The sequence below is a fragment of the Aulonocara sp. 'chitande type north' Nkhata Bay genome, linkage group LG18 (assembly GCF_057382095.1).
Source record: "Aulonocara sp. 'chitande type north' Nkhata Bay isolate Kocher_YH1m ecotype deep benthic linkage group LG18, A_spYH_male_GT1.1, whole genome shotgun sequence".
NCBI classification, from domain to species: domain Eukaryota; kingdom Metazoa; phylum Chordata; class Actinopteri; order Cichliformes; family Cichlidae; genus Aulonocara; species Aulonocara sp. 'chitande type north' Nkhata Bay.
This window is the reverse complement of record NC_141361.1, coordinates 20,951,388-20,979,118: the sequence shown is the minus strand read 5'-3', so window position 1 is coordinate 20,979,118 and position 27,731 is coordinate 20,951,388. Positions and strand designations below refer to the sequence as shown.

Below are 27,731 nucleotides of genomic sequence, written 5' to 3'. Positions count from 1 at the left end.
AAAAGTGAACATGTATTAAAGCTTGTTTTTCACAGCATAAATCGAAAATGACAGATACTTGTATTTACGTGAAGGGAGACCACCATTTCTTTGTTTATCACAGCGTTTTTATACTTTTTTGCATAAAATGGTTGGTCAAGTCCTGATTGAAAATGACTTCTCCATATACATATATATATATATATATATATATATATATATATATATATATATATATATATATATATATATATATATATATATATATATATAGTCTTTTTCATATTAATTCATCTAAAAGGTTTTCACAGGCAAGACATCAGTTTTTGTTTTCGTTGTCTTGGGTGTACAGTAATAGCTCCTCATTGTCATCATAAACCCCTCTGTTTGTCACGGGCCATGGTGGTGCATACATTGGGAGGGACGGGTGAAGTTTCCTTTGGCCCCTTCCCTTCATTCAGGATGAGGCCTCTCCCCCCTGCTGGAAGCCCCTCCCTCAGATGCTATGTGGAGTCCTGATTGACAGCTTTCCCTCCATTCATGGTGGGAGTCCCTGAGCTCTTCCTGGAGCGGTGCTTGTCCTCTATCTCATGCAGTGATGGCTCCCTGTACATACAAACTGTGGAAAAGATGGAAAGCCAAGGAAAGGGATGGAAACAAGAGGAGCGGAGAGGAGCGGAGAGGAGAGGAGAATGGGGACAGTAGAGAGTAGATTGAAGAGATGGATGTGCAGACAGAGACAAGGTCAGGTGTGAGGCTGGGACGATTATACCAGGCTGAGAGGGAGAAGACAGGGGAATTAGGCCATGTCTGCACTTTTTTATCACATTGCTTGACAAGTTATTACAACAATATCTATGTGATATTTTAACAAAGCTCCCACAAAAGATATGTAAACTACTGCGGCACTGAAAGTGAATCACTTGCCAAGTCCAAAGTCCTGCTTCACACTTGTGAGAAACTGTGCCTGAATGTGCAACAAAATTTTAAGGATTCCCCCTTTGCCCGTACACTGCTCTACTAAGCTTCATCGAAAATGAGATAGTTAATCTTGCTGACAAATAACAAAGCAAGAGCAAAATAAATGCTCAAAATGATAAATCCCTTTAGAAGCCAGGTTTGGAGAATGGGAATGCAATGCAAATGATTTCATTTTGCTCCCTCATAAAGCTTGAAGAATACCAAGGATTGTTTGAGCTAAAACAGCGGATGTCAATATATTTTACCTTTAGGTGTGTCAAAAGGATTTGCTAAGTTTAAAAAAAGAACATTGATTTTTTCATTTCCCATGATGCACCTATACTATGTTTCATCAGTTTCTCCCTCCTCCTTAATGCCAACGTATTAACAAACCGAACAGTTCCAGCTGGTAATGAAGGTCCTCCAAAGCCAGATAAGACATTATCTGGTTTCAAAGGCTAATTAGAGCTGGTGGATCGCTGCTTTAACCACCAGTGTTGCACGATAATACTAGTGTACGTGATGGGAAGTGCATGCATTACAAAAAAAAAATGAAATCAAAAAGAAATAACATTAAAGCTGTACCAAAAATGTGCTTCTACAAGTTTTATGATACCTTCAATTGGCCTGGGAACAAAGTGCGATGAGGGCTTAGTCTTCTTGACCCGGTTGCCCTTCATTACTTGTCCCTCCTTGGTGAGACCAAGGAACCAGGCCCGACCTGACTCCTGCTGTCGGTACACAGTGGACGAGTAGATCACATAGTAGTTCTCAAAAACTGACTCCTTGAACTTACACTCTGGGGTGAACACCTCCTGCAAAAAGATTGAGTGCAGGAAGGTAAAAATGTTATAGATATTTGTCAATGCAAACAGAAAATACATTTTCACCCACATGAAAGCTGAAAGCAGCAAAATAAAAAAAGAACTCATGACCAGTATGTGAAAGTTGCCAAGGTCGGTAAACATCCAGTAAAACACACACACACACACACACACACACACACACACACACAGGAGACTAATGAGAACGATAGTCTTATTAGAATAATGTGACAATGGAAGATTTCTATCTCTTGGTTTCATTATCAAAGTAAGTCAAGGAGAGAGGCAAGGGGACTCAGTAATGACTGGAAAACTGGAAAGAACCAGATACTGGATACACTGCCATGCCTGCGTGCGATGCCAGATTATTGCCATGACAGTGCAAGACAGGAAACAATGCTCTTGACTCTGTAACCCATTCCAGATGTACAGTAAAGATGCACAGTCATTTGTCACCTTTGGCAATCGTGTTAGAAAGGCTGGAAAATGCACAAATTTGCTTTTTCTGCACAAAATCTTTACTTATCACCACACATGTGCTGATTAATGTGTGCTGACAAGGAGGCTGCCAACCCCTCAGTCCTTGTCCCTGTTCACAACAATGTCCTCTTCGAGACTAAATTAAAATCTAATGCCAGTCAATTTGAAGGGCAGGGAAGTCGTGTGTGTGCCAAAAAAAAAAAAAAATGCAGGCAGAACAGCTGGTTTGGTAGATGTTGGGCCATCTCAGATCTCAGCTAAGCCAGACTTTGTACTATGGGTGTGTTTTTGTGTCACTGCTATATTTCATTTATTAATGTCTCCTGCAAGGTTCTGTGCCCTTTTAAGGTTGTCTGTTTGAGTGACAGCCCAATCCTGCTCCCTGCTGGAGGTGACAGTGTGTGTGTAGTCCAGGTATTACTCATGTAGAGGGGACCTAAATCTGTTTATACCATCACGTTATAGGGACGTGTCTTCCTTGTGGGGACAAAAAGAAAGTCCCCATAACATAAATCAATGCATTTTATGGTTAGTGACATGCTTTAAGGTTAGGATAAGGGTAAGGCTTTGACAAACAGCAGTTATACTTATACTCTACGTCTTCGGGAGATTAATGCATGTGTAAATGTCCTTTATGAAGTAATTGATACAAATCAGGAATAATTTAAAGCTGTTTCTGACCACATGTTTAATGTAAGTTTTATAGCTGCTTTACTTTTTAGTTCTGTTTTGCTTTACCAGCTCCCGAGGAAAGCATCTGGCATCTTTACTGTGCAGTCCAAACTGTGTTTATCAGCTAGTTGTTAACGTCATCTGGGTATCTTTTCAGCAGGTGGTATGGATTTAAAGAGTGCTAAAAATCTGTGTAGAGCTTTGTTGGTTAGTCATTTTAAGCAGCACCTGTATATTACACACAGTCATTTGGCTGATTCTTCATGCAAAAAATAAATAAATAAATAAATAAAATCTCTAGCTTTAAATTAGTTTATGTCATATTCAGTACAGTTTAAAGAGTGTGTGTGTGTGTGTGGTCTCTTTTTGGATGGCACGCCGCAGTTGAGAGTAATGAGTCCCAGTGTGTATGACCTCAGTGCATTGCAGGCTGAGTAAGGGACTGAGGGAAAGTGGAGGTCACATGGTCGACAGTGTGGAAACGTCTCACTGGTCAGCAGGAGAGAGGACAAGCTCTGGCGGCAGAGTGTATCTGAATGCCTGCTGAAACGCTGTCAAACGGCAAAGATCTGGCTCGCTGTCAGGGCACTGGGGTCACGTTGTGCCTGTCTGGCTCTGTGTGTGTTTATGTGTGAATGTATGTGTTTGAGTGGGTGGGGGGCAGACAGTGATACATTACACAGCAGAAGGCTTCATCGCTACTTCATCTGTTTGGTGCTCAAATTAGGCCAAGAGCACACACACACACCCACATACATACGCACCCAAGTACTAACCTACCATTCACCATTAGCCACTTGCTTTGCTGACACATTATAAAATTCCCTCCACATTCTCCACGGCAACAATGCCCTGTGCTGTCCATGAAAAGCTGGAGCGGTTTAGAAAGCACCCTGGATGCAGTTTGGGAATGACTGGGGTGAAATGTAAGTGACTTTGAAGTCTCTAACAGAGAACCTTGTTCACGGATGACTGAGTAGAAATGCGAGGTGAAGAGATGGGGTCAGACTCTATTGTGATTAATGAGATTTTATTAATGGACATAAACCACAGAACCGTAGGGACAAAGAAAAAGCACAAAAATACACATCAACACACATTCTCAATGCCCCAAATATATGGACAACAAGTTTGCCCTGTCACTTCCTCTGCCAGGAGCTCATAATTAATTGAAGTTGTTACTGCACTGAAACAAGTTTTTTAAAAAGAGCTAACAGGCTCTGCAAGCTGATATTAAAGTAATTGAAAGGATGCTTATTTATATTCCATAGCAATCTCATGGACAAAACCAGAAGACTTGTTAGCAAAACTGGACATGTGCTTACATTGCACCTTTAGTTGGACCTCAGTTTGGACCTACGGATTGATAAAAAAAAAAAAAGCTTCACCTGAGACGCTGTGAATAAACACAGCAAAACTGCTAACTGAATGCAAATATTTTGGCTGTTTCTGCATATTTTCACAACATTTTTTTTCTTTTTTTAATATAAAAGCTTATCATCTGTTTTGACAGAAACAAACATCAAACTGATTTTTGAAAGGACAATAACGCACCAATACCCTTTTGAGTTTGCAATTCCTGCTTTGCACAAGGTATAAATGTAGCACTACAGCATTGAATTACCACTCATTTCGCTATATTTTGCTTCCAAGGAGCCAGACTAGCAACTTTTTTAAAGCAGTCTTGAACAATGAATGTCATGTCCTTAAAAAATTGGGGGGAAATCCATGAAAGACCTGACACAGGAATTGAGATGCATCTGGCCTGTCAGTTGATCCATCTACTGTTTGTCAAAGTCTCATCAGAGGTGGTCTCGATGGAAAGGTGGCTGTCAAGAAGCTTCTCACAAAAAACAGTAACAAAAGGCTAAGGTATACCAAATCGGCATCAATATGCATGGAGAAGGTCAAAACACCAGTGATTGTCTACAGCCAATCTGTGATCTGTGGTTTTGGGTGGTGCTTGTTAAAATTGGTGGAATTATAAACACAGAAAAGAACTGTCAAATTTTGACCGACAATGCAACACCATCTGAAAAGAATCTGATTGGAAACTGCTTTAGTTTTAAACAATGATTCCAAACACACTGCCAATACAGTAAAAATGAATAGAAGGAGGCCCGGAAGCTGGACTTCAACATTCCTGAAGCAATGTGGGATCACCTTGACAGAGAATTGAGCAAAAGACAGCCAACAACCTTTGAAAAGTTTTTAAATGTGCGCTTGTGTGTTACCTCAAAATAACTAAATTGTGACCTTCTTATAGAAAATCATAGAAAAATAAAGAAATAAAAACCCCTCTATCGCTGAAGTCTTCAAAAACTCCACAGAGAACTTTAAAGACCAATGCTGCTATTTTCACATCATCCTTGATTTTTTGGACATGATAGTGTTACTCACATCATGTTTATCTAGATTTCGGGTTATCTTAACTTTAATACCAGCTGCAAAACCAGCAAAACAACCTCATACCCATCACCACCTCTGGTGGTTCTGCACCTCTGTCCAGATAAGTGTGAGGTAACGTGTGTGTTTGGGGCTTATGAAAGGTGTGAGTGCCAATGTATGGAATATAAAATGAAACTCGAAGAATGAGAACAAGATGTAATGGATTGCCAAACTGGGTTGCCAAAAGAACTGAGCTGAATGCATCCTGAATCTAAATCAGCTGCTGGCTCCATCACAGGAGGGAGGCAACTCTCTGGCTCTGCTTTGAGGAGCAGCTGCCGACAGACATCTTTTGAATTTGGATAAAGATGTGGAGGATACGGCGAGGACCTCAATTTAAACATGGGCTTGAGACACTGGTGTATCTGAGAGATCTGGGCCCTGTGACAGTCCCAGCGCTGCCATGGAACTCCCGGGGAGCTTATTATTATTCTTGGAGAGATTTAGGTCTGGGATCGTCTAGACGTTACTTAAACTGAAAACTCTCTTTCTCACTTTTTTCTAATTTTCCCTCCCTCCATGCTTATCTTTTTTCCCTCTGTCTGACTCTGGAGTCAGTCACTTTGAAGCAAGGTGTTATTTTTTGTCTTTTCTCAATTTTCTCCACAGATGATGTGTTTGATTGTCTGCAATTAAATCGCACCTACTTTTTTTTACCTTTGGGGGGAAGGGGGGGGGGGGGGGAGGTGGCTGTACATGGCATTAGCATAGATTCAACACCATGAGCAGCTACATTGTTTGCACACACAGAAGCACCAGTTTAGCTCATAAAGTAATCAAGTAGAATGACAAACTACCAAACCTTCGTCAATTTTCTATTGAGCCATTTATCTAAAAACAAAACAGTGTGCGATTTACAATTTTTTTGCAACATAAATTAACATATTTAGATAGATAGATACTGTAGACGGTAGCAGTGGTTACTGTTGTGCAGCAAAGTAGGTCATATTGAGTGTTATAAATAATGGAAGGGAACTCTTCATTGTAGATGTTCAGCCCCCACGCACTTTATCACTAAACACTCCACATAAGCACCATCACCCAGCTCACCCTCAGCTACATCAGCTTCCAATCCTCATCAGCAAGCTCTGCAAGCAAGAAAAACCAGGCAGCATATATGTAACGACTTAACTGATCAGCAGTGATAGTACTAAAAAAAATGATACCTGACACCCAGATAAAAGACTGACAGAAAAGGTCCTCAAGGGTGCAGTGCAATTTCTCAGAAGCAACAGAAGAAAGGGTTGTCGCGTTCTCTCACTAACAAGACAGCGCAAAGAAGCAGGAAGGAAAAAAGTAAAAGGGAGGCAGTGTTAGAGAAGTAGGAGGATATCCCTCAGTAATTATCTCCCAAGGGGGGGGGGGGGCACGGGAGAGAGCTATGTATCTCTGCTCTCAGATGTAAGGAAGGCAAAACAAGACGACAAAACAAGCAGTGACAAACTTTATAGTTGGTGGAGTCAAAATAGTAAAATGGAAGGCTCATCTTAGAGAGGACAGGAGGACGGGAGCAAGAGTGAATAAGCGAGGATGGCTCGGAAAAACAATGAAGACCCAGACAAATAATAATAAAAGTAAATGTGACTAAGAATGAGGAATGAATGAAGGACTTACTTTATGGCCGTGGTTGCACCAAGAAAGCTCTCATTAATGCATGAATAAAGAACAGAAATGCTCCCCATAATGCCATTCCTGCAACGCTTTATTATTTATCCGCATACATAACCTGTACTGGTAAACAACAGAGGCTATATTTGCTTTTACGTAGTTTGCATGTTAATTTAATCTTTTTATGAGCCCCTCCAAGGCTTATAGGCTTATAGGCATTGGTAAGGAAATAACCAATGCTAATCGTCCATGCTTCACATCTGAGGAACCGGACCCCTTCCACATGGCTAGAAAATTCATTTAGTTTGTGGCTTTGATTAAAACGGTCCTTCGACTGCTACAGCAGAAACATCCTAACCTCTAATTAAAAATTACTCTAGCTGTTTTAGAAGGCTCAAAGAGTTGATTCTGCATCCGAAAAAAATGTGGATAAAATGATGATAAGTAAAGACAAATGTTTGTTACACCAAAAGCTGCCTCTTGACACTGAAGTACTAAATGGTTTGTAATTAATAATAATAAAGTACTCTGACACAAATGATGATTTTATAAAGAGCGGGTTTGTGTGGGGGTCATTCAGCATCCCCAACTTGAGTCAATTTGATAAATTAAAAGATTGCTGTCTGGGCAGGATTAAACTTTAATTAGACATAGATAGGTGGGAGGAGAATTATTATAAGCTTCACAGTAGGACTGAGAGATGTGCACTTGTTTATGAGCCTTTGGTTATGAATGAATCTGTCTACTGGGTGAGTCATAAAACCATGCGCATTTACTGTATGTCCTTCTCTGAACTTGTGAGTGCCTCATACATCTGTCTAGGCACTGAGTTGTGTTCAAGTTGTACTGAGTAAAAACTGCTTGTCATTCTGAAATAACGATGGTAAATTGAGCTAATTTTTCAGTTATTCAAGAGCACATTTAAAAAAAACAAACAACCAAAAAAAAGACATCGCGTCCACCATTCATCTTCTCAACTCAAACTTTTCCCCTTGTCACCCTAACAGTAAAGCGGCGCCCTTATCAATAAATGTAAGCTGCAAGTTAGCAGACACAGGCTTCACTGTGTCCTTCAAGTATTTTATGAGTATTTTAAGAGAGAAAAAGTTTGATGGGCAGTCTGTGAATTCCAGCTCTCGCCAGTCATTTATCATGGCTGTCTGGCAATCACACAGCAATCACCAAGTCCCTCAGCAGAGGTTTGGGAGTGATGCAGCCCTCCCATCAGCTTCTTTCTTCAGTAGCACTATCCTCTGCTAAGACTAGAGGTTATATAACCATCCCAACTGGGATATGTATTGCAGTTCTTTCTCGCTGTCTTACAAACACGCTCCCTCTGCAGCTCATTTTCCTAAGACATGCATGTCTTGATCTTCAATGCAGCAGCCACATCTTTTGGCTGGAGACCCCCCAACTCCCGGTGCATATATTCTACACATTTACATTTGTAACGTTTACCCCAGAGTCTTTCTGTTAATATGTTAAGATTACGCTACACTTTTTTTCTCATACAAAACAAACTGAGAGCACTTCACTGAGCACTGAACTTAATATCAAATTAAATGCAAAGCATGTGAGGTGCAACAAAGGATGGGGAGGGGTTGGGAGAGATAAGTGCTGCACAGCAACACAAAGGCACATCTGAAGAGCTCTTAAATTTAGCAGAGATGAAAGGGATTGGCAGGGCTGAGTCTTTGCAGCAATGGGATATTAAAACAGACAACAAACAGAACAAAACACAACACGTGTTAATGAAGAAATACGCATGCTGGCACCGCTCAAACATGCGCGACATGGCGGCGTGACTGGAGCGAGGAGTCGCGTCTTACCGAGCTGTAGAGCATGCCCTCGCCATTCATGGCAATGTAAAAGCCACTCTTCACCCCCTGGATGGCCACCACTCTCAGACCCACGGGAATAAGATTAAACAGGGCTGCAGAGCAGACAGAGTGGAGGAGAAACAGTTACAAAGAGGCAGAGACGAAAGAGAGACATCAGACACAAAGGACAGAATAGGACAATTGAGTTTTCACTTAACTCTTGTAGACACAACACCCTCTGATCTCTGTTCTTTGGCTGTCTGTCAGCGGTAAAGTGAACAGTGCAGGACATAGACAAAGGGAACTCTGATGCACAGTGACGCATAACAGCAGGAATCCAAAACTTTTTTAATGACATCTAGCTGAGGTAACTGCACAAAGAATCACAAAGCATCCTGTGATTCTTTGTACATCTAGTTGAATTCAAGTCTCCTGGATGGCTTAGATTTTGCAAAATGAAAGCAACTATGTACTATTTATGCACACATATGTGACTCTGTTTGCAGCAGCTCCAATATGAGAAATTGTAACTGGCACTGCCAGTCAGAAAGGAATTGATAAGCTGCCATACCGGTAGAAATGAGGCTTACTATGAGTGCAGCTAGTATGTCCAGGCACAAATGTTCAGGTTTTAAGTCATCAGCGTTCATTTTGATCATATTCCACTGCAATCTGAAAACCTGCTTCTGACTCAGTGATTACTGAACGCTGATCCATACCTGAAAGTATGCAGCATAATCTTTAAAGCAGTGAGACGAGCGTCAATAAAACAGCGTAGACATAGATCTGTGATAGCAAACAACCGAAATTGTGTTTTGATTTAAGACCCCATCAATCACTAAACTGCTGCAGGCAAATGCTACTGAATCTCCTGAGCGGACTGAACCATCAAGGGCACTGGTTTGGTGAGGGCGTGCTTTGCGTACTGTGAACTCCCCATGATGTTGGAGTGATTGTTCTGCAAGTGTCAATGGGGACTACCAGAAAAGGCTGGCAGGGGGAAAAAAAGGCATCGGGCCAACACAGGTCTGTCCTCTGAACAGATTCTATTTCACTCAATAAATATCGACGTGCTGCCAATGGTTTAAACCTGACCTCGGGGCCAGTGGTGCGCGTGATACCTGCCGGCCGCTATGCAGGGACATATACCCTTGAGGCCAGACAGAATGGGTACTTCAGCCCCTTCAGTTTGATTTTCTAAGACTTCTCAGCTATTTTTCCATCTGTTCCCTGCTTCTTATTCCGTCATTTCTTTACCTCCTCTGTATGCTCCCTCACTCCTCTTTCCATTAGCCGCTGCTGCGTTTGTCTCGTCGATGTCTGGCAGTGTCTGTCAGAGGCACCATCAACAGTTCGGCCTTGCTTGAATAGTGGGAGGAAAAGAGACATAAAATATGGCCCACTACTACACTATTATGTTATAATTACGATCCACAATCCCTGCTCTCATTTGCCTGCCAAAAAATTTGAGAGCTGACAGAAGCTGTCATTCAGTTATCATCTAAATGCCAGCACCAGCATTTGATTGATTCCATAACTACCTGATGACTATTCTCACACTGATTCTTCCTCCTTAATCACCTCAATCCTATCTCTCACTGAAAAAAGAGAGGCCGGGCTGGCGCTGGAAGAGTTAAGCGATTCTCCAGGGATCTGTTATCGTCAAAGGGCCAGACAAAATAGGTTCAAACAACTCAATAAAGGAAAATCCTCAAAATGCCAAGTCTTCCAGAAGAGCAGTAATCGACTACAAAAAATCCTGCAGCGGCTAGACTCAGGCAAGTGAATTTCATGTGAGGAATACTAGCACAGCAGGAAATAAACCCTGCAGGAAAAGTTTCAGAAAGAAACTTAGCCAAATTTCAAATGCCAAGGGCATATCTCCAAATCCAGAGAGAAATCCAGGTATACACTGTCACATTTGCAATTATATAGAGCTTATTTTTTTTTTCCACACTCCAGCTGGAAACTGAAAGCACTTGAAATTAGCGTATGGGTCTTCAGGTAATAAGGAAGTCTATCCTTATTCCATCCATCAAACCCGGAGCATCAGAGATAGATGAAGCGTGACTGCCTGAAACCGCAGGTGTCTCATAACCAGCAGTATCTTTCTAGGGCTTCAGAGTGTGCAGATAATTACTGCAGGCGATCAACTGATGACAATCAAATTAATAACTGTTCAAATTTGAACATGGATGGTAATTAATGGAACGGTGTTCCTAAGCCCTCGCTGTTAGTTAAGCGTACAGCTTCCAGCCAGTCATGCTTACCACTAAAGCAATTTTCCATACTTGTAACTGTATATTGAGCCTGAAGGCAGCAACTTTGTGACTCAGTCGAGCACTTTGCACAATTTGCCAAACCCATAATAAAATCGAGCTATTTAAAAATGAGAGAGGCATGATTAAAGAAGAAATTCCATTATTTTCTCATTTTTCATCATCATTTTCCTCCTTTTTGTCACTAAAACTGTTTCCTGTTCAGCGGTGTCCTTGTTTCACCGCTTCCCGTTCCGCACTGAAATGAAGCAATTGATAAAAATGAAAATGGAAACCAAGTGCACTCTGGGTACAGGTCACTGCTATTATTCAGGCGCCATCATGCTCCTCACTACCATCGGTTCCACTGAAGCACCCCCTGAAAATAAATTGCTGTATTCTATCAGCTAAAGCTGTGGATGAGGCAGGTCAGAGGATGTCGTAGTTGAAGGGTGGAGGATAATCTATTATTCTAATAATCCAGCTAAGAGATCAATGGCTCAGTGCAAGACCTGAATACAAAATCTCCTTTCTCTTTTTCTGACAGCGATTATTCTTCCCCTTTCTCTTCCTCTTACTGTCTCCATCTTCTCCTCTATTCTACACTTTGAATTCCTCTAGTGGCACCTCCTGCTCGCCTCTTCCCTCTGTGTGTCTTACTTTAGACAGTCTGTATGCTTGAGGCATCTAATATAGAGAATTATTCATTGGGTACAAACGGAGAAGGTGGTATTTTTAGTTTGCTGTGGCTGAATTATTCACTGCATTCTTCCATCCCTGGGCCAGGGGGACTGCTTAACTAGAGGATTACCTAAAGGTGGGGAAATCCTCACATGCAGCTAAACCCTCAACCAGCTAAAACCTTTAGACACAATGGAAACCTTCAAAAGAAACAACAAAAAAAACCAGCTGTTTGCTCAAGCTAAACACATGAAATGCATTATATGTGAATGTTTCTCACTTTCCTTCCCATCCCCCTTATGCAGTAATCCGTTTTGTCCTGAAGACCCTCACTTTATGCCCTAAGTGGTTCTCATTAAAGATCTATCTCCTCTTAAAATATACAGCAACAACAATGGAGGAGTGAAGCATTCATTTCAGCACATAACTGCCCTGGTCCAGCAGCTGTGGCTGCGGTTTTCTGTAAGTAAGGCAGGAGAAGAAGAAGAAAAGTCATGGTTGGTTTCCTGTATTGGCCTCACTCCAGACTGGGAGTGTCATCATTATAGCTTTGACAGTTGTTCCCCCCTGACATATGTGCTGTCTATTCCTTGATCCTTTATAGGAAACTCTTAACAAAAAGCTGCAAGTTTTAATATAAGAGACTCTCTACAGACACGGCTGATTTTGCACTCCTTTCTGTTCTTGTGGAGGTGGATGGGGTATGCCCCAGAGACTATTTATTCACTGGTAGTTCACTATGGAAAGTCGATTGCAGTGAAATATTGCAGGGGAGGTTCTTGTGGCATGGAGTGAAGCTATGGGCCTACAACCACTTCTAGCAATGGCTTTTTCCAGGAAGGAAATTTTGATGTGATGGTCACACGTGCTTTGGAGCCGTATCAATCAAAACAATGTGACACTTTCAATCATGAAGTGTACACAGTAGAAATGGTTTACCTAGTAGGGACCTGGTGGGGATACCAGAATTGTTTTTACTATAGCAAATTAATTATAGTTACCAGATAAATATGATATTTAGAGACTACATCATTTTTGAGAAAACAGGCTTGGAGTACATAAAACATTTGAGCAGATTTTGGCACATTTATGTGCATATTATTACATAATCATATGCAGAAAAGAGAGCATTTGGCTCTGGGGTATTTCTTGCCTTTAAAATCTGTTTTTCAATCAAGATAATCCAATTTAGCGAGGGTGTCATAAATTAATTTTAGAGTGCTTTAGGTCACCCAAATAGCACGAGTTATATAAGAATTAAAAATGCTAAAGCGTATAAAGGCAGCAATCTATTATATAACCGACTCGTGGCCATTAAATGTTTTACGCTGGAAGCTGTGGCTTCCAAAATGCTCCACTCACTGTTGTCGCTGTTCTCGTCCTTGCTGCCGTCGATGGTTCCATCCGGCTGCATCTGCAGGTAGAAGCCCTGCTGGCTGAACAGTCGTGTCACGATGCCTTTCAGCTGTGGCTCTGGAACGTGCACACACACGTAACACGCACGCACACACACACACACACACCCGTCGGCCCCAGCCCCGTCCCCACCAAGAATATGTCAGAACAACAGTCTCATAATGGTGAGAAAAAAGCACAATTTAGCTGATACCTCCGCTTTCAGCTAACACTCAGAAAAAAAATCATCCAAAAGAAGTGTTTCACGATCATAAAATGTAGTGCATGATTAATTAAAAGCTGGCTGTGGAGGATGGAGCGTATCAGCAGAACAATTATAGACTTACTCTACTTAAAAACATTTACAGTTCATTTCTTTTGTCGTATTTAAAGTCTCTAAAAGGTTAACGATGGTTCACTGTTCACTTTATGACTTGTGTATCTATTCAATTGTGATAAGCCATTTTAAAGGAACTCTTATTATTCCTGTGGCACAATCCAGCTTCCACAATTGCCCACAAAAAGCACTACACATTTAACAATTTCAATAATATATATATTGCATCACTAATATCAATAACACTATAAAGGACAATTTGCTGTGAATCACCTGATGCAGCACATGAGCCCATAAAAGGTTAAGTAGCTGTTTGACAGGAAAACCTTTACAAGGACAACACGTTAACAGAAAACCAATAATAAGTAAACCACAGTGGTTTACCTTTCAACAGCCTTTTAAAATCACATTTAATGCACACTGACATGCCAGTACTTTCTTTGGTATGAAGCAACCATGCATTTTAGAAATAATATGACTGACATTTTTTATGAAATCAATCTTTTGAATAGGCATGTTTCTATGCTGCGCTCCAAATGATTTCCTTATTATTTATTTCCTGAAAGGAAACAGAAAGGAAGTTCTGGAGGAGGTTTCATTTTATTTAATTTTTTTTGTTTCCCAGTAAGATAACCCTGTTTCGACCTCCAACTTTGGAGGGTATGACTTCTGGCGCGTGGCCAAAGTGCTGCTCAAAATGCTCCTCTCTTCAGGTGGAGCAGGTGGAAGCGAGGATTAGCTGAGGGCAAAAAAAAGCCTCTCAGCTTCAGGCAATGCTGAGTAAAAGCTGATGTGTGGAAAGCAGTTTTTATCTGAGAAAAAAAACATGCTTCTCTTGTTTGATTTTGTGCAAAAGCAGGAAGTCCAAGTCAGATGACATCATTATATCCTGATGATTAAGAATAAAATAAAACTATTTTTAAAGCAGGTAAAATAAAAGATATGATCATGCAATGAGTATATATACATTCATGGTTTTCTTGAGGCTCATCGTGAGTAATACTACTCTACAGCGGCACAGTAATGCGCTGTTTTGTGTAAAGTCTGGGAAAAACAAATAGATACTAAAGATGACTAATCCTCAGTTCAGTCTGTCTCACAAAAGGAACAAATTATGCGTTTTGTCACAATTGAATTGGCACTTAGTTTCTCTTTGTGCACCTAAATAAACATTCATTTAATGAAATCCTTGCTTTGCAGGCACAAACATTCTGATAAATAGTGTATGCGACTGGAATAAAGAAGCTTGACTGTTCACCAAGGTCATACAAATTCTTGGAGGACGTGCAATTCATTTTAGTCCAACCAGGCCCAAAAAGTCCCAAATGAATTGGCAGAAGAAACGTTTTTTTCAAGCTTGCTATCAGGACAGAAGGATGGTTTTTGATCAGACTTCAAAAAGCACTGACAGATGTTAAGGTACTTACTTGAAAGCTGATCACTGCAATAATTACTGTTGCATAAACTCTAGTTATGTTTATTTTTCAGAAGACAAAATGTAGAGGAGAGGGCTCGAAGAAGGACTCCCCAGCGAGTGTGAGTTCCTCTGTACATCATCCTAACTGTCACTTCCCCATCTCACCTACCTGTGGGTTAGCGGCATCAATTCCTGGGACAGGCCCTTCATCATCCATCATGGGAGGGTAATGTAGAGAATGTAGCATATGCTTGTGTGTGTGTAAGCACTTGGGAGTGGCCACATCAGTAAATCACATGTGATAAAGACACTTCCATGAATTAAGGCCTCAGCACAGGCCTGAGCAACTGCCAACGCCTCATCGCGTCAATCATCAATCATTTACAGAATCAGCATGTGTGTGTGTGTGTGTGTGTGTGTGTGTGTGTGTGTGTGTGTGTGTGTGTGTGTGTGTGTGTAGGCATGAACAGACTTCCAGATAAACTCCAGTGTTTCCAACGTGTGTTTGTGCGTCTTTCAGCTGCAACAAGCTTAAGGCCACCCTGTGAGTGCACGGGCCACTAGAACATCAACAGATTTACTTCATACCAATACAGAAGGACAAAAACATTTAGGTACGTTGACAAATGGCGTCATGACCATGAAATGGTGAATGATCACCTGCTCTATAACGCTTCACAGGGAGGAACACATCATATCCATATACACCAATATACACTACAATTAAAAGAAAAAAAAACCTCTAGAACATTTACACAGTAGTACAGACACAAGACGGGGAGCGAGGATAGAGACTGATCCGACACTGACTGACAAAGAGAATGGGGCAGAAACGAAATGAGAAGAGGCAGGGAGAGGAGACAGAGGAGCAACAGACGGCTGGCTATAGGAGAGTTTTAGCTAGAAACAGGTCAGAAATGAAGCTTTAAAAGTCCAAGAAAGCCACACAGGAAGGAGAGATGAAGGGGGGGAGAAGAAGAAAGTCAGCAAGGGAGAGGGTCGCCGGCTGTCAGACAGGTGTTGAAGCCCCAGGTCCCTCCCACCCTCCCTCCCTCTCTGTCCCTCCCCACCCCTCCCTGGCCGAGGGGGAAGTCGACATGGGCGCGAGATGGGGTGGAGACGAAAAGAAACACAGCACACACGGATGGAGGCTGAGCTACTGACCTAGCCTGCAGCCCTTATGGGACACCTGTGGAGGTTTCGAGGGTGCATCTTACGAGGTGGGGGGGGTGGGGGTGGGGGAATAGAAGGAAAAACAACAGGCTTTTAAACAGGCAGAATTCATAAATTCTCCAGTGTATCGGTTGTTTATAAGCAAATATATGGCAACACATCAGTGGAAATATATGGATAATCAATTAGAGGACATACAGCATCCGTCTGCCTCCCTGTCTGTCTGTCTGCTTTGTGACTGGCCATGTGGAAGGAGTTACCTACCTGCCCGTTAGTGTTTGGAGGACTGACTGCTTTGGCTGAATGGTTATGTTTTTAATCAAGTAATTTGCTGCAGTTTTGACACTGAGGTTGGATTGTCTGTGGAAGCTGCAAGACTACAGGGTTTTAAAGCTGGCTGTCTGGCTGGCTGGGTGACTGTCTCCATTTTTCTCCCTTTCTGCCTTAAATATTGATGCCTGACTGCCCGTCTGTCTCACTCCTCATCTGTCTGTTGGGACACTGAATGGATCTTACTGTCGCTCATCACAAACCAGAACTATCTGGATAGTGAGGAGGGGGAGGTGACTTGCACTCTTGGCTTGTTATCTGTGCACCAGGACAGAAACATTTCGAATTGTTTAAAAAAAAAGAGAGAGATAGAGAGAAGGTTACGTGAATTTACGTGAATTGTAGTAGTACCTGAGTCTTTGTATATCAATACAGCCAGGGCAGCTCTTAATCACTAAAGCTATACCTCCCTTCACTGCAGTAAAGCTCCCTCTCTGCAATAAGCAATAAACATTTACCATTAAAACATTTAATCTGAAAAGAGCCTTGGTGCACTGCAGTGCAACTTATCTCCGCTCCTTACCCCCAACCTGCATTAATATTGAATTTGGGCCATTTTAAAGCAGGTTTCTTCTTTTTCTTCCATATAGCTATTCAAGTTGCAATTGTGTAATTGTGTAATTGGGGGGTCGGGCTGGGGATTATTATGTGTGGGGGGAAATAAAAAAATCAGAGGCTTAGATTTATTGTAATGCTTTTGAGTCAAATCCCGCTCGAGCTTTGGCTGGGGAAGAATTTTTTGCTCAGGGGTTAATTTATTATTCTGATCAGAGCACTATCACGATGCATAAACCGGTAACGTCACGGCATGTAGATCATCCACCGTGCATTCTGGCCGGTACCGCTCGGTATGTGGGGGAGGGTTGCGGTGGGATAGACAGACAACAAGAAGACCTCATGGAACAGGTGGATTCTTTTTTCTTTCTTTTTCGCACCGCGGAGAAAATCTACCTTCTCCTCCGGTTCAGATTGAAGCCCTTGACTGCAGTATAATGCCTCTGCTGCTTCAAAGAGGGGCGGGGTGGCGCGTGGTGGTGGTGGTGGGGGGAGGTTGGGGGAAACCGCTTCCATACACAGACGTAACACACATCAGTTTAAAGAAAAAAGCAACAAGAACAAAAAAAAATCTACGGCACTGACCTGGTCGCCGCCGAACGGGTCTTTTCTTGCCGCTGCAGAAACGGACTTTGCTGAAGACCCCCAAGAAATGCCTCTCGCAGAGAGAGCGGGGGTCTTTGCTGGGACTGGGGCGACGTTTCGAAGTCGAGACCCGGTCGCTGTTGGATTCCCTCGCCTGGCGTTTCTGCCGGATCAGGGAGCTGGCGATCGCGGCCATCTCCCCGAACCGAGTCTGAAAACGGAAAGTCTACTTCGGCAGATGTCGGATCTCACTGTAGGTAATTGGCGTGTGGCGGAAATAAAAATAAGAACGTTGATTCTGTCCTTAGGTCCACGAGTTTGTTGGGTTGTTGTTTTTTTAACTAAATGTCATACTGATCACGAAAATCCTTCGAGTCCAGGGTATCATTGCGCTTCGGGCAGCATCCTCTTGTGGGGACAGTAGAGTATATTTAGATATATATCTATAAATATGATCAGCTGCTGCGAGTTTTGCTTCGACACTCGGGCTTTTCAATCAACAGCAACCGATCTTATATAAAATATCTAAGGGTTAGGCCACAAGGACCCAGATATCAGACATGAAAACATGCAACAGTGTTTCTAAGTTGATGCTGCTGCGTGCCATAGACGAGAGCGCTTCAGGTATTCCAGGTGAACAGCGCCGCGGCTGACGAGCACGACATCGTTTTCCTCATCCGCACACCAGCCTACCCTCTGGGTTCCTGACGCCTTTCGATAAGCATTAAACCCAAACCCAGGGGCACTGCTCGTGCGTGGAGAAGACTACTAACTTTTTCTTTCCGTAATGATCTTTTTACTCCATGCTCAAAGAGAAGTCCGCTGCCGGTCCAGGATGCGGTGTAGGAGCCCGTGTATGTGAACCAGTCTCCGGTTCCGTCGATGGCACCGCTTAAATGCAGTCGGGGAAAAAATGGAATCGGCGAGCAGAGGCTACTCTGCAAGGATGCTGCAGAGATGTAATTTAAGCCTGCAGGCAGTGATTCCCGTCTGAAAAGCAACAATTAGTTGAGGCGAACACACACCGGAGTGCTTTTCATTGTAGCGCACAAATAATAAAGTGACCTAAGCATTATTTCCAGCGAGTCCCGAATGAATACTGTGTGTGTATGTGCGAGTGAATGGTGGCGGTCCACAGCTTCTCTCTCTCTCTCCCTGCCTCCCTCCCTCTCTCCCTCCCTCTCTCTCGATCTCCCTCTCTGTCTCTCTCACCCCTTGTCTCCCTCTCCAACTCTTTTAACGCAATCATACGTGATTGAGGTTAGTATTAGTAATTCCCAGGAGTTGCACGGGACAAATGAATGATCCCAATCTCGAAAATTTGCGAATATTGGAATTTGTATTGCAAAATGTAAACTTAAAAGGGGGGAGGGGCTGGGTGTTTTTTCTTCTTCTTCCCTTTGAGAAATGGATGCGCGTGCACGTGCGTCCTTTTGGATTATGTGCGCGTTCAAACTGGGGCGACTCATCTCACAACTGTCTCTTTTAATTACACTTCAAATCCGAAGTTGCAAAGCAGTTTGAAAATGCGAGAAGGCTGCATGAAACTGCAAACTGCATGCAAAGTTGATTCTTAATCAGCTTTGGCTTATACTACACGGCATTCTTGCCCTCACAGCTTATAGGCCTATCACAGAGATAGGAGCACACATTTTATTTTGTAAAGAAAACAGTGGCCACGCAAAGAGCATGTTAAGTCTGGCTTAAAGGATCAACCGCAACAGGGTCCAACACGCAGAGTATGAGCGGGAAACACACACATTCAGGCAAAACTCAAGATCCACACAGTGACACAACAGATGGATTCATGTGGTGGAAGTGAAAGTACAGCCCCAATGAACACAAATGACAACAATCAACAAATAACACTGTGACACTAAAGCTTTGAACTGCCTTCAAACACATCTTGGCCCCTCAGTTCGTGTGAAAGCATCGTGAGAGCACCCTGTAGGCCTATTCTGTGTTAGCTTCTCTGCGGCTGTCTTCAGCACAATTAAGAGGACGAGGATCACTGTAGCAGTAAAGGTAAATCAATGTAAAACGCACCAGCCAGAATAACCTGCAGGCATGATGGACATCATGTTTATGTGCCTCTGGTTTCATTCCTTTTGTTGCATGGCTAAGGAGAACACAACACAGCACAGCACAGATGCATTCTGTGTTAGGAAAAACACACGTGTCTTTAGCAGCATCCCCGTGATGAAAGGGCATGAAACATTTAGAGGCTTTTTCTAGGACTTGGTTTGACATTCTCTCACCAAACTGAATCTGTAGAGACAGCAAGACGAGGAAAGAGGAGAGACCGAGCGAAAGACGGAGAGAGATTTTCTTTTGCCGGCTATTGTCTGTCCCTTTTATGTAAGATTTGGATAAAATGGATGAAGGAATGTGAATGTGAAGTGCTGATACCCGCGTCAGTCATTTGCATTTTTCTAAAGTATCTGCGAGAGAGAGAGAGAGAGAGAGAAAAGACTGATAGAGAGAGAAAGGGAGATGGAGGGCAGATAAAATCTTACATACTAAGATAGGCAAGGAAAGAAAGTTAGGAACCGAGGCTTGGATTCAATCAGATTCTAAATCAAAAACCTTTTGTATTCCTATTGAGTTGCCAGTGAGTGATAGATATTAATTTGACACTGCAGTATAAAAAAAAAAAAATAATAGTCTCAATACAACATTCATCACTTTGGATGTGATATACTGCGCGCTTCTAAGAAAGAAAAAACAGAGCTTGTGGTTCCGAGTACAAAGTGAGTTTTCTCAGAAATGGGAGGGAGCTCGTGCGCACCACAGACATGGACATACGTCTTTGTCGGGGAAAGATAAAGTATTCCCTAATGAGGATCTGTTTGGCTTCCTCCTTCTACCAGAGACAATTAATGTTCCCTTCACTCCAGAAACGATACATCCAAAATCAGTGAAACACTGCTGTTATGAAACACACTGCAGATAGTACAGAGTAATAATTTAAATTGACATTTCAAGTGATTTTGACTCTGAAGATTGGCTGTCATGGTTACAGAGACTGTGTGAGTTTGTTATTATTGTCAAATGTTCTTCTTTTTTTTTCTTGGTTAAATAATATGAACATTAAGGGCAAAAATGGAAGCAAGTATGCTGAGGATGCATTTGGAGCATTTATCTTTTAAAAAGATGTTTTATGTGAGACTTTCTCATTAAATGTACAAATTTAACTGTGATGAATCAATTCAGTGAACAGAAATAAACCACAGCCAGAGTCTCTGGCCTTGCCAGAGGTGCAGCTTGTTCAGAGAACCATTTTTTTGTATATCTGCTGCCCCCTTGTGGAGAATAAATGAACCACAACCACTTTGGAGAGAAACTACTTTCACTGTTTCCTATCTCTGAAGTTTGTCACTTCTCTGTGTCCTTGAGATACCTCACAGATCTGTTGACTCACAATAGCTAGAACTGGTTGTCATAGCGTAATGTCATGCCAGCTCCTCGAGAAGCGCAGAGTAGAAACGTGAGAGAATATGAGACATTCTGTGACTCAAAATGCTGCTTAAAAACTTCTACTACATAAACAACATGAATCAACATGAAAAGGAGATAAAAGCCCGAGTCGTACGGCTGAACAAAACAATCAGATTCTAATTTTAACCACATCTAGTGCAGCAAAATATGAGACAAAGTCTAGATTCCTGCATCTCGCTCCGATAAATCGAGTCATGTCTGTATGTGTGATGTGCGTTTGTCCGCGTGTGTGTGTGTTCACATTTCTAGTCAAATCATCATCCAGTTGACTGCAAACATGGTGTGTATATTGCTGGGGAGGAAAGGAAATGCAGCACTAAGTTTAAGAGGGTTTCCTGTTTCTAAGCTGTTGGTCAGCAGAGCCTGTTGCACATGGAGCTAGGCATTACAGTAAGATGATGGTGTTAAGCTAACACACAGAGTCAGGCAACCACTCACATTCACGCATATGTCCAATTTAGAACCTCCAGTTCATCAACAAGCATGTATTTGGACTGTTTAGGAGGCGAGAGAGAATCCATAAAGGCACATGGGCAACCATGCAAAGTCAACACAAAAAAACAAAGCAGTGGATTCAAACCTAGAATGTTTTTCATTGTATTTATTTAGTGTTTTTGATTGATTTGCAATTTTGTTGTGCAACACTGTGCCGAAGATTAAAATTAATCTTGAATCTTTTAATAAACTTTCCACTGACCGTGACGTCTGCCTTGGAAACTAATACACGAAGGAATCTCTGTATGTGTGTGTGTGTCAGCTCTTTAGCCAATCGTGTTCTTGTACGTCCTCTACCATTACTGCTGCATTCAGGAGGTCACAATCCTCTGTGACCTTAGCAGTTCAAGTTCAAATTATATATATACATCGGCATTTGCTATGAGTGTTAAACCTAATGTTACAAAACATTATATACTGACATTAGAAAAAGAACTTTAACCTAAACCTGATGTTATATTCATCAGTTACTGAAAACTGACCAAGTGGCAAATATAAAGTGCTGCTGGGTCTGTTAGCGTTGCTAGTATGACACCCACCACACAGTATCCTGTACCTGCCACACATTAACCACAATACTGGGGCTCTAGGTGCTCCTGACATCTGGCATCCTTCTACTGTGCCGTGGAACCCTTACTGATATATTTTACCCACTGCTCCTATTTCAATATATCGGCTGCTGCGACATTATTATGGGACATTATAAACCGTTCATATTTAATGCAGTAGTTTGCAGTAGTTTACAACACCCGAGTGTGTTTGTTTTGTTCACACCATAGCCCTAAGCAGCACACTTCCAAGACTGGAGACAAAGAGGGAAAACTTTAACACCACAAAAGCCAGGTGCAAATCTGATACTACAAAGGAAAGCAGGTGCAAACATTTAAGCCTGCTCACACACACATAGTTCACCAGAAGTCCCTACGGGGTGAATTTTGCGCCTAAAAAATGAAGTGTTTAATACTTCACTTCCTGCTCCTTGTTGCTTCCATGATCTTATACTGTTCAGACTGTAGGAGAGAATGATGCAATGAGATTGCCATGCAAAATGCAGACTTTGGCAACTTTGTATAGAAAGTTAAATCAATTAAATGGCTTTGTTTCACTTTCTATGGACAATGTTTTTGAGTTATTCTGAAGTTATCAGAGAGAAAAATGGGGAAAAAATGCTGCCAGCATGGCAGCATCACTCAAAACTCATACTTCCCTTATATTTTAGCTGTAATTGGAAATGAAACTGTCTGAGCCATACCACCATAATAATATAAATACAGAAAATCAAACATTAACCTTCAAAATGATTGAAAAAGTCCAAGGTTTAAACAAACTATTTATCTGAAGCAATTTGATCTTATAACGATCCTTAACTCAATCCACACAGTCATGCTTCGCAGCACATGGGTGTCATTTCAACACCCATGTGCTGACTCATAAAGTTTTGATTGAGGTCAAAGGGTTCATCTAACAGTGAGCACAGATGCAGAATAAGGACTGATAGTGCTTCATATCCGAGTCCTACAGATCCCAGGGTGCATGCTGCTTTTGGTCCAACTACCTCAGAGGAATCAACTGTGCTTAATGGAGTTTCTAATTGTCTGCCCTGAATTTCCAAACTGCTCCAGCTGAGAGCCTACGTACTGCAAGTGACAAGAGGAGGTGTTGCATTTGTTTCCCAGTAACAAAAAAAAACTTCTGGTTTGCACTGGCAATACTGGGGAATTCTCCACGCCTATGGAGACAGTAGATCTGTGTTATGAATGAACAACAGCAGCATTGCAGTGAATTGCCTGAGACATGACTAGAGGACATGGCAGGGATCTTAGGCTTGTTGCCAAAGACTGATAAGTGGTGGCTGTGTGTGGGCTTGTGTGTGTGCTTATGCATGTCATTGCAGTTTTGTATCCTCAAGTGGTCTTTTTTATATATACAAATTCTAAGCTGCATAGGTTTCGTTAAAAAAAAAAAAGCTGTATACATATCTATTAAAGTAGTTAAAGCTACAGTGGTACTTTTGGGGACTTTCAGAGGGGTCTTCGAATTTAATTTAATTAGGCCTAACCTCATACCAAAAAACATGTACCAGTGAAGCGCAGAGGGAGTTGAGTAGTTTTAAACTGAGTTTGTACTGTATCTAATTGTACAAAATGCAATCAACCAACCAACCAATCAATCAATGTGGCTTGGCATATACAAAAAAAAGAAAGAAAAAAAACTCTGACTGGAACAGGAGCCTTTCTGTTGTGGCGCTATCCGTGGTGCTGGTCGTTTGGGGCCCTGAAGGAGCGCTGCTTCTCCAGGCCCCTGAACTTTAATGACTTGATCCCTGCATTATCCATTTTTGGCCCGCTTCACTTGCACCACTAGAAACAAATATAGCACGGGCTTGTACAGTATCAGGACCCCTCTCCTCTCCAGAGTAGTGCGACTTACAGCTGACTGCCAGCAGCTATCCGCGACGGCCGAAGACTGCACAGAAAACTCAGGACAGACGCGAGGAGCACAAGGAGAGCCTCCCTCCACTGCAGACTCGGAAGATGTTACTCACACACACTCTGGTGTTTAATAAAACCACTCATCCCCTCCTCCCCTTCTCTATAAATCCCCCCTTTCCTTTCCCTTTCCCCTTTTCTTTTATCACTCAAGAGAGAAAGCATGCAAAGCAAAGACAGCTATAATGCTATGTCTCTCACCGTTGGTGATTGTGGTCGACTTCGATCGTTGTCCACAGAAACACTGCAGCATATGCGCTCCTTTCTGAAGGAATGGCCTCAGAATCCTCATTGATTTGGGTTGATGGGAGCCTTCCTCAATCCAAACAATCGGACAACGCTATCACAACACAGCAGGGTCAGGCAGCATAGCGTAGCCAGCCAGCCAGCCTTTCTCTACTGGCTCTCACAGCAGCCCCTCAAAACGCCGGAAGGGCACAGTCTGCAGGACAAATTACGCTAAAACGAGGCATCTTGAGTGATTCCCCCCTCTCTCGCTCTCTCTAACCCTCTAACTCTCTCTGTCTTTCCTCTTCTTGTCCACCGACGGTCATTCGCGTTCACGGCACACTCCTCTTCCGCCACAGCAGGCAACGCAAGGACGTTACAATGTGCTCTTAATTGTACACCCCCCTCCTCCTCCTGCCTCCGCGTCTTTACCAGCAGCGGACGTAATAGCAGAAAAGGAGATGGGAAGGGGGAGAGAGAGAGTGAAGATTGAAAGAGAGAAAGAGAGAGAGAGCGCACGCCAAAGTTAAACTGCAGGGGTAAGTGGCAGGCCACGAGTGAGGTAATGCGGAGCTGACAGCTAAAAAGCGACAAAGGCTGCACGATCCGAAGCTTTGGCCGCACAGATGTTGGACTCCGAGAGCCAGTAGTTTTCCTCTTTCTTTTTTTTACCCCCTTCTACGTTTTCACAAATCACCGGGAAGAAGCGGACAACGTCAGCTGCAGGCCATCGCTTTGAAGTCAATGATGTTTTGCGATGCGTGAGAGTAGCAGAAAGTTTATGGCTCAGTCACTGCTTATGAAAGAGTGAGTAACGGTAAATGACTGGTTCGTAGATAGCGCCTTTCTACTCTTCTGAGCACTCAAAGCGCATTCACACCCATTAGCACAAGCACATTTTTCTAAGTGCTTTCTAGCTAACATTCACACACATTTATACACCGGAGAGCAATTTGGGGTTAGTATCTTGCTAGGGACTAGGGGAAGCCGGGAATCAAACCACCAACCTTGCGATCAGTAGATGACCTGCCTGAGCTACAGCCACCCCAACAATGGCCACCGAAGTGTCCTTCCAAGTGCGGCAGCAGTGCGTTTGTTATTTCGCTAAATTCCATATATGGATTTTATATAGATCAGCATATACGCTTTAAGCTGATCATGACTTTGTGAAAAGTGTAAATCTTTCTCCTGAATGCAACAGGAACAGTGTGCAGAAACAACGAGAGCAAGAACAATAGAAGTAACCAGTTTGGTTTCGCTACAGCACTTTGCGTGGAAGATCTCGGAGTCCCACTGCGTCTTTTGTTAATGCGTGAAAGTGAAAAGTCAGCTGCTAAATCAGGGAAAGTCAATTCCAGGATGAGGATTTGTTGGAACATCACAGTGTGGCGTAAATGCGGTCCCGAACTGAATTAGGTACTTGCAATACTGGACAGTGGAGTTGTGACTCTATAAAAAGCCTTTGCATATATTTTATATCACACTATATCTCCAGATGACACTCACCGTGTGCACTTCAAGCTCTAATGACCTTAAAATGTGTTTTCAGTTATGACTCACTATCCAAACGAGAAGGTTCACGATCTCATTACGCATTTTGACCCATGATGACTAGAGCGCTATGTGCCATTTTCAACACCAGGTGGTGCCATAGCATAAACCATTAAAATTAAAGCGAGCATATCCAAGTAGAAGAGAGTTGCCTATAGATACTCAAATTGCTAAAACATTAACACTAGATTTGCACAAGACAAAACAAATTAAAGAGGATGCTGGGTTTTATTTTATTTTTCCAAGTCACCAGTCAGCCAAACAAACACTATGCCAATCTCTGCCGTCTCATTCAGCACACTGCTAAAAAGTACTTTACAGTATATACTGCAACATTTTACTATATTTCAAAACCTAATTCTTGTGCTCATGTGACATTGCACCACAAGGACAATGAGATATATGATTACAGCTACCATGGGAACATTCCCTCGCTATGTAAAATCTACACAATGAACATAACAGGACGTTATAGGTCAGCAAAATGCCTCAACAACAGCATCCACATGCAAATAAGGAAAGGTCAGAGAGGAATAAAGAGAGAATGGGTAGAGGGTGCAGGGAGCTGGCATCAGACCCAGAGTTACAGACTTGGTGATGGTGCTGTACTGTACACTCAGCTTTCACTATACTGTACCACTGCAGAGTCAATCGCTAGTTGCTAAAGAGCCAAAGAAGGTATGAGGGGAGGAATAGAGATGAAACGGGGGCTATAGCGCAGAGGGAACGTGAAGTGACAAAAACGCACTGTAGTTGAGGCAACACTTTAGCATCCAAACAAAATCTATTATTAATTATGCTAATTAAAAATGTAGTTTTAGTTTTAATGTGTTTGTCCCAGGGACAAAATTGTGGAACATTTTCATTTATTAGCATCAATTTTATTTAAAAATGGACAAAACAATCACAATGACAGTCACTTAATGATGGGAGGACTTAGTGTGCCTGATTATTACTCACAAAGTAAATAAGCACTGATCTATTCCATTTCGTTAATATGACACAAGAGTTATAGCACCATGCTTCTGACACGGCATGAGATTTGTATGATAAGCTCTAATAAATATCTCATAAATGCTATGGTTTTATGGAATTCTGATATGTTTATTTACAGTCAGTTCCCTGCTACGGCTATGCTTAGTTGGTTATCATTCCATTCATTTATTGGCATTAATGTAAATATGTTCAAAGTTTTTGATACTTCACACCCTGAAATTTGCTGTCAGTTTTGATGTTTGCTTTACTTGTTTAAATCACCTGATCATCAATCTGACAGCAGTAAAACTGTCATTATCATAAGACCTGTTGTTTACAGACCTTTCAGTTTAATTTTAAAGCTTCAAAAAGAGAAAATGTGTACATTGTTTACATTTCACTTGTTCCCAATCCAACCCAGGCACTGACTGGAGAGCTCAAAGATAGAGTCGAGCCTTACAAACTTAAAAAATCCACATAAACTGGATTGTCCTACAACACATGTTGAAGTGTTTGCTTTAGTAGGATTCTTATAAAACAACAGAGCTTGTTTCTCCTCGTTTCTCCCCTAAAAAGCCCAGGAGATGTGCAAAAAAAGTGTCCTGGTTGAAGAAGACATGGAGGCAAAAAAAAGTTAAATAATCAAACTGAAAGAGATGGCAAGCTGATGGCAAGGAAAGAAACAAACAGCACAGCACAGACACTGGTCACTAAACAAAAGCATAAGTTAAAAAGTGTAAACTACCAAAAACATGCTCCTCTCCACAACATAGGAGTAAATATCCAGAACACACAGCTCACACGTGGCAAACCAAAGAGGATCTCTGACACTGCAGCGCTCCTCACTCTGGCCTTAAGTACAGCTGTGCAGAAGGGCAGTACCTATGGCAGGACAGGTGGTAGGACACACCCATGGAGGCAGACATCACAGCATGTCTAGCTGTGGCCATAACACTCCTTCCCTGAAACCACT

General features: G+C 42.1%; 1 protein-coding gene across 4 annotated transcripts; it reads right to left on the bottom strand.

The window, feature by feature from the left end:
• Positions 1–255: 255 nt before the first annotated feature.
• fgf12a (fibroblast growth factor 12a) lies at positions 256–24,625 on the bottom strand. 4 transcript variants are annotated; one of them, XM_086271462.1, is made up of 6 exons: positions 17,523–18,683; positions 16,044–16,091; positions 13,093–13,203; positions 8,801–8,904; positions 1,556–1,754; positions 256–755 (listed from the first exon to the last, which is right to left on the bottom strand). In XM_086271462.1, exons 1-6 carry the CDS (start codon positions 17,716–17,718, stop codon positions 568–570), a joined length of 846 nt encoding a protein of 281 aa, XP_086127588.1. In that variant the 5' UTR covers positions 17,719–18,683; the 3' UTR covers positions 256–567. The 4 variants fall into 4 exon arrangements, with proteins under 4 accessions (XP_086127588.1, XP_086127589.1, XP_086127591.1 ...); XM_086271463.1 differs by having other exon boundaries at positions 256–598; positions 17,523–18,680; XM_086271465.1 differs by lacking the exons at positions 16,044–16,091; positions 17,523–18,683 and adding an exon at positions 24,206–24,625 and having other exon boundaries at positions 256–598.
• Between the last annotated feature and the right edge of the window lie 3,106 nt (positions 24,626–27,731).

Coding starts and splice junctions, on each gene's coding strand:
- fgf12a (XM_086271462.1), bottom strand. CDS start 17,718: ATGGCCGCGATCGCCAGCTCCCTGATCCGGCAGAAACGCCAGGCGAGG. Junction 16,092..17,522: donor ACCCGTTCGGCGGCGACCAG/GTCAGTGCCGTA, acceptor CCACCTCGTAAG/ATGCACCCTCGAAACCTCCA. Junction 8,905..13,092: donor GGACGAGAACAGCGACAACA/GTGAGTGGAGCA, acceptor TCTGCTCTGCAG/CCCTGTTTAATCTTATTCCC.